Here is a 6,928-nt window from a genome sequence, read left to right as displayed (position 1 = left end):
CTTTTATGGAGCTGTACATTTTCTTGTCGGATTTGATTTCCCTGCAATAGTATTTCAATGGTTTGGCTACAGTTTGTAGGGAAGACCTTTCTAATATGGAAGGAGCAAAAACAAAATTATCTTTATATACCTTTTGTTGCAGCTCTTCAATCTCATCAGTTAACATTTGATTCTGCAAATTAAATAAATCAGTTATCAATTTATGATAATACATCATTAATCCTGTCATGTAAAATTAACTAATGAAGATGGTCTTAATCTATCCATCATACCTTTTTTATTCGGACACCCTTTAAACTCATCTCCAGTTGATTTTCCAAATTTTGCAGTTCTTTAATGCCCAAACCAGAAAGTTGTGCACCCATGCATTGCCTACGTACATGTTTACCAAAAGGAAGTCATATATACTTTCGAAACAATATAATTTTTTAGATAAACCAATAAAGATGAAATTGTTGACCTTCATAATCCTTTTTAATTGATGCTTTGAATTCTTAGTCATCATGATATAATTGATATAATAGTAAACACACACACACACATATGTAATTGAGCACAAGATTTCTTTTGTTACTTATCCAGTGGCTATGGTGTTTAGTACTACAGTATTTACCGGGAACACATGCAATTTTTCAGTTAAAATAATCATTCATTGGTAAGTTGTGGTTTAATAAATATCTGCAGTTTATTATAATCAGAAAAAGTAGAAATAATTGCTTCTTCTTCTTCTTTTTTTTGAGAGAACATACACGTTGGATGAGTTCAAAGGCAGTACTGTGTTGTAGTGCCCTTTTTTCTTCTCCCTGCCATCATGTGTTTTGCTACCTAAAACTTAACAATGCTTATTATTCCAATGTTTGCGATGCTTTTATTATACAGTTATGTTACTATTGAGTGGTTAATTAGAAACCGTTACCTGTGGCATTCCAGCAAATGTTGCAGTTGTTGCCTCAATACAATCACTTCTCTCTGCCAAAGCTAGGAAATGCAAACACAGAGATAGATATATATATATATATATATATCAAATAAACGTAAGATATAAATATTGTATCAAATAAAGAGCAAGCAAATGTAAGAATTCAAAGTATCAAATAACTTTGACTACTCTGGCATACTGTTCATTTGGTAAAGTTAAGTTGTGGGATTATTTTATGGAAATAATACAAGTATATGTATCGTGGGATTATCATTTTGGAAATCAAAGCAACATGAATCTCGAGGCATATACGGCCAGAATGGGGTGTATGGTCAAGAATGTTGATGAACATGAACAAGTCTCTGGGATAACATGAGAAGATCAGTTTTCAAGTATACAAACCTATCCACAAAGTATTGAAGAGAGGATAGTAAGGATGCATGGACGAAGCCCTATATCAACGAGAATGGAAGTTTAGTGGCAGAAGGAGTAAGCAAGAATGACCCCTAGAGATTTCAGAATAGTCGAGGTGGGCATATGCTAGTTGGGTTCAATGATGTGCCTCAGAATCAGAAATTATAAACAGCCGTGGGTTTGAAAGTTAGTGCCCTTAACTTGTTCTATTGGACTTAAACTAGGTCTCTAATATCTATTTGGAGTTCTTTCAAGACCAAGGTTTACTTAACAGATTTCATTTTTATCAGTAAAGTGACAGCACTAAGCGAATGGATGATTTAAAACGAGATGGATCAGTTACAAAGAAAATTCCTCTAACTAAGTGGCATACTTGATGACGTCTTAAAGGTCATGTTTAAGAATAGGTTGTCTAAAGAGGTAAAGGAAGGTGTGCACTTAATTAAGCCATGAAGTGTATTTGAAAGAAAGCACCCATGAAGCGTATGACTAAGGAATTAATTCATTTCTAGGCAAGAGTCAAATCTTCAATTAAGATTCCAACTCTTATTGAGAGTAAAGTTGATTTTATTGGCCATTCCTATGCCTAGTTGTATAGATTTGAATTTTGAGCTTTCTTTGGGTTTATTGAATGCATGTACCTCAAGAATACTGATGGACTAAAAGGTTAATATATATGGGTTTTTAGCAACGACCGAGTGTTCTGTTTAATAAGGTAAGCCCCAACTTACCGCACAACGTATAGCACTTTGACCCTATCATTCAGAGACGTAAGTTTACAATTATATTATGTATAGTTTTAGCTAAATTAAATATGTATCCCCAAAGGGCTTAAACTATTGGGAAGACAATTAACCATATATAGTTTTAATTCAACCATAGTTAAGCCCAGAATAATAACATAACCGAATCTCCTTTTCCTTATAGTGTGTTTCTGATGTTTTATAATTCTAATTGGAAAACTAGTGCATGTTAGTTCATCTTTTGGGATAGCATTAGAAAGCCTCATTAGAATCATAGAAAGCTAGTCGGATGACAAATGATGTTTGACATGTCTCTGGAGCGCAATTGACTTTTTACCCAAAAATACTTTAAAATTGAAACAAACTTTCTCTGGCTTTTGGCTTTTTTTCAACTTTGAACCTTCTTAAATTGCCTTTCAATATATCATTCAAACAAATTTCTGCGTTGCACTAATTTACTATAACTCAAACTTCAGTTTGCTATAATCATTTTGGAAAAAAGTCACATTTGGCGATGTCAATCCAAACAAGCCCAATATCAGGACCATGCCTTGCTAATGCCTAGTAGCTAGGTATGATTATATGGAAAAAAAACATTAATGTAAATTATTTGGAGAATGGTATTTTGTGTGTTGTACCTTGACTTCCGAATCAGGATTCATATGCTGATGTTGTTCCACTTTTACTTGGTTGTAGCGCTCAATAATAGATCTTATGCTGCCATAAACGAAGAGTCAATTAGTAATTAAAATGAAAAAACAGAAGGATCCTTCTTTTCTTTAATCTAATGCAAACCAAATAACCTTAGTTATCATGCATTCCACCTTTTATTTTATAAAATTTATCTTTATATTGATGAGGATGCAAGCCCCAAAAATATATCCTTTTGACACCAAGCTAAGCAAACTTCAAGGAGCTGCTAACTGAAAAGAAAACACACACACACACACACAGAGTAGTGATTTGTTCTGATATTGTTTAATCATTTTCTGTTACACACATATCTGTAGCATCCAAATTTTAATGTTGAAAACAATTTTGTAATTGTTTAAATCATAAAACAATGTCATGATTAAAAGAACAATCAAATGTCAGAACCTAATGCGTGATTATGAAGCTTTTTTTTTTTTTTAATTTGCATTGAGATTAATATAAGCATAATCATTACAGCGCGTACTCATACTTCAATGGTATCCAGTGGTTACTTATGTTTCAGAAAAGCTGATACTCGTATGATCTTTTGTGGGGGCAGAAAAATGACTTGAACTTAAAATGGTTATACTATACTAATTGAGAATTTTGAAACATTACGTTTTGACTATTTTTTAACGATGCGATATTTATAAATGTTCATCATGTCATTAAATATTTTTTTAAAAAATATTTCTATATATTACAATATTATTGACAATTTGGTAACAAAATTAAGCTTTTATTTCTAATCATTTAATTACCCGGAGTTTACTCAAACACAAATATATGATGTTGTATTTTAACTTACATGAGTTAACATATAATTATCCTTGTAAAAATTAAAAAGCACCATAACATGCTAATTAAAATATAAAAAAAAAAAAACTTCAGCCTTAATCAACCCCCCCAACTTGGAACAACCTGTTACATATCAACTATATATTTTCAATTCTTGTCCAGCTCTAAAGACGAACGGGTAATTGTCCAAAATAGAGTACTAATCAATTTAGCATCCAAACCATGTATTTTTTATTAGAATTGAATGGACTACGACTGATGAGGAATTAAAACATGTTCGAGTACTTGTCTGTGCGTGTTTTATTAAAACTCGTTTTAAATTGGTTAGATTAAAGTAGCATCCAGCAGCTTGATATTATTTTCCAATTGTATTTAGTACACTAATCCTATTTATGGTGTATGCAACACCTTGATGTTTTTTTATGGTGCTTCTAGTACTTTATATTTATTTGTAGTGCATCTGCCATCCCAAATCATAAATAAGATTGGAGTGTTGGATTACATTAGGGGATGTTGGATGTATCAGGAAAATGACATCTGGGTGCTGAATGCATCATAAATAAAATTAGAATGCTAGATTGGATGTTACTTTACCATTTTAAATTTGCAAAACTTAGTTTTGTTTTCTCAACATTTTATTTAGCATTCGTTAACCCAAAAGATTTGAAAACGACTATATATAATAAATATTAGTTATGCTATGTAAGGGGGAAAAACTACTTCTTTAATTCTTAATGTAAGAGTTACTCAATTAATTTAGGTAGATTAAAGAAGCTAAATAAATTATTTAATTCTAACAAAGATGACATAATCTCCTTCAAATACTCCTACAGATCATTCGACTACATATCCTTCTATAGATTAAATAAGTGAGTTTGACAAGAAAAAAGACAAATTTGATAGATAAATAAATTAAGGTTTTATATTTAAGACTAAAATCAACTCCTTAACTAACTTCTACATTTAAGAACAAAAGAATATAGAGTTTGAAGATTCAAAATAGACGGTCAAGCCATAGCACAAGTACATACACCTCTCAGTTGTATACCAACCCAGTCCTTACTAATATGCTATAACATAAACATTACAAATTGCCTAGTTCTATTGGATCCCAATATCACCAAATATTTATCACAAGTTAATAAACCAATCAAAATAAGTGAATCATCATAATAGTGTGCAAAATCGCTTATGCACGTATATATATAATCAATGAATTATTCAGCAGTTCAACAGAAGATATGTATTTTTTGAAATCTAAAAGTATCTTATGCATGCATAACTTTTCAAAGTAGCATAGTATCAATGCTTAGAGACTATCTGCTTAGGTACGGGAAAGGCATCTACAGTGTACAATCTAATATTCATCATATGTAGTTCAATTAGTCTGAATCTCTTAGAATTTATTTTTCATTGTAATGTTTGAAAGAAGAAGAGAGAAAAAGAGGTGATGACTGGACCTTAAACATGCTTCAATTATTGTGTTAAAATTTCTTCTTTTCGAACTTTAAATATCTTTACAACAGTAACTCTAGATTTTTTTTTTGAGCAAAACAGTAACTCTAGATTGAATTCTAAGAGTAGCACAATTTCTTTCATTGATCGCTGTCATAGAAAGATTCGACAGAGCTTTACTTCGAGAGTCTAACATAACCCTTGTCCTTTTCCCAGATCTGGGACTGGCTATAAAACATAGATAGAGTTAGATAGAATTCTTAGGATAACATGACCCTCCTTCTTTTCCCAAGTTTGGAGCCGGCTATAAAACATCGATAGAGTTAGATAATATTCTTAGAATACTTTCAAATATTCCTTTTCATCGAATTCACTGCCTAGCATCTTCTATATCTGAATTTTAGAAAGTGTGTAACTGTCAATCATTGGGTTAATCAGGCAATCTAATCAACATATTATTGGCTCAAATTAAGAATGACCCACAAAAGGGCACAAAAAAAACAAAGATAAGAGAAAAGAACATGAACAAAAAGAACAAAGATCTCAGCTAGCAGAAGGACGAAGAGTTTCTTATATATCACATATTCATCAGAGCTTGCATGCATGGAAATTTTGATATCCGTCACGCATTTAGAAGGAGAAAACTAATAGCCAAACGTAGTACTAAACATCAATTACAAGCTCACAGCTCGATACTCTTGTTGAATAATATATGTTCAAGTGGGTGTTTTATACATATATATATTTTAATTTCTTGTAGCTTGCACCAACAATAACCAGTGTCTGACAGAATATCAGATTCAAGAAAACTTGACACAGTAAAAAGAAAAATGAAGAAGTCGAAGCCAGATCAAAAGATGCGCTAGTTTCTGGTAAAACAAAGAAATGTAAACGAATTGGGAAAAAGGAATATATACACACATACACATATGCATACCTGGAGCTTCCATATTCATAGAGCCTGCCAGTGCTGGAGAACACAATCACGCCAACTTGCGCGTCGCAGAGGATCGAAAGCTCTCTTGCTTTCTTGAGCAATCCATTTCTTCTCTTAGAGAAAGTCACCTGCCTGCTTGCTGAATCTTCAATCCTCTTAATCACAATCTTCCCTCTCCCCATTTTAATTTCTCTTTATAAGGCCTTCGCCTTTCAGATCAACCCACAAACAATCAGCAAATATTGTATCTCGTCGAACAAATTCACAATCAAAAACACCATTCCAGAAGCGGAATCAAAATAAATTGTACTGAAACCATATAGATAGAACATGGAGAAATAAAAACAAGGGAGAATCTTAATCAGTAGTGCATATATGCCTCAGAAGCGGAAATTTACAGCAAAAATGTTAAGAGTTGGCCGAAGAAGAAGCTGAAGAAGAGGATTTTTTTTCTTCTTCTGTTCTTTCCTCTCTCTTTGGAAGGTCCGAGTGACAGAGGCTTTCTATGAATGATGTTGAAGTTCGAACACTCTATACGGAAAGCCTGAAGTAGCATTATTTTGTTTGTCTCGATTTTCATAATTCTGGGCTTTAAATATTTTTTTTAGTGGGGAAAAAGGGAAAACCGGGTTGGGCAGTAAGAAAACGGTTTGTGGATAAAAAAAAAAAGTCCTTTAGTACTTAACGTGGAATTTAATTGAGAAGTTGATATTGCTCATATATGTAAGACTTATTTTACATATTTATCAATTTTTTTTCAAACTAACTCTATTAATATTCCTAATAATAATCAAGTAAGAAGGGAAGAAAGGTAATTAAGGAAGTTGCTTAAAGTATTTAAAAAAATCATATTAATTAATTGGTAAGGTGCATCCAATATCTCAAAATATTTTTCACCTACATTTAACACCCTGAAATATTTTGTAGTGTATCAAGCATCCCAAGGTATTTTAAGGTACGTCTAGTATC

At 32.1% G+C, this 6,928-nt stretch overlaps 1 protein-coding gene across 1 annotated transcript; it reads right to left on the bottom strand.

The window, feature by feature from the left end:
• Nucleotides 1-266: 266 nt before the first annotated feature.
• Nucleotides 267-6,141, bottom strand: LOC114728542 (MADS-box transcription factor ANR1-like). The gene is made up of 4 exons (XM_028915453.1): nt 5,960-6,141; nt 2,715-2,793; nt 917-978; nt 267-372 (listed from the first exon to the last, which is right to left on the bottom strand). Exons 1-4 carry the CDS (start codon nt 6,139-6,141, stop codon nt 267-269), a joined length of 429 nt encoding a protein of 142 aa, XP_028771286.1.
• Nucleotides 6,142-6,928: the final 787 nt, after the last annotated feature.

The sequence above is a fragment of the Neltuma alba genome, unplaced genomic scaffold, assembly GCF_004799145.2.
Source record: "Neltuma alba isolate B1F8T4 unplaced genomic scaffold, ASM479914v2 tig00012546_pilon, whole genome shotgun sequence".
NCBI lineage: Eukaryota > Viridiplantae > Streptophyta > Magnoliopsida > Fabales > Fabaceae > Neltuma > Neltuma alba.
Note: the sequence above shows the minus strand (reverse complement) of the source record. Positions and strands in the feature narration are given on the sequence as shown.

Bases quoted from the DNA above. Each gene is read 5' to 3' on its own strand.
- LOC114728542 (XM_028915453.1), bottom strand. From the start codon at position 6,141: ATGGGGAGAGGGAAGATTGTGATTAAGAGGATTGAAGATTCAGCAAGC. The intron at 2,794-5,959 runs GTATGCATATGT...CGTTTATGGCAG, and splicing joins TATGAATATGGAAGCTCCAG to CATAAGATCTATTATTGAGC. The intron at 979-2,714 runs GTACAACACACA...TGCATTTCCTAG, and splicing joins ATCCTGATTCGGAAGTCAAG to CTTTGGCAGAGAGAAGTGAT.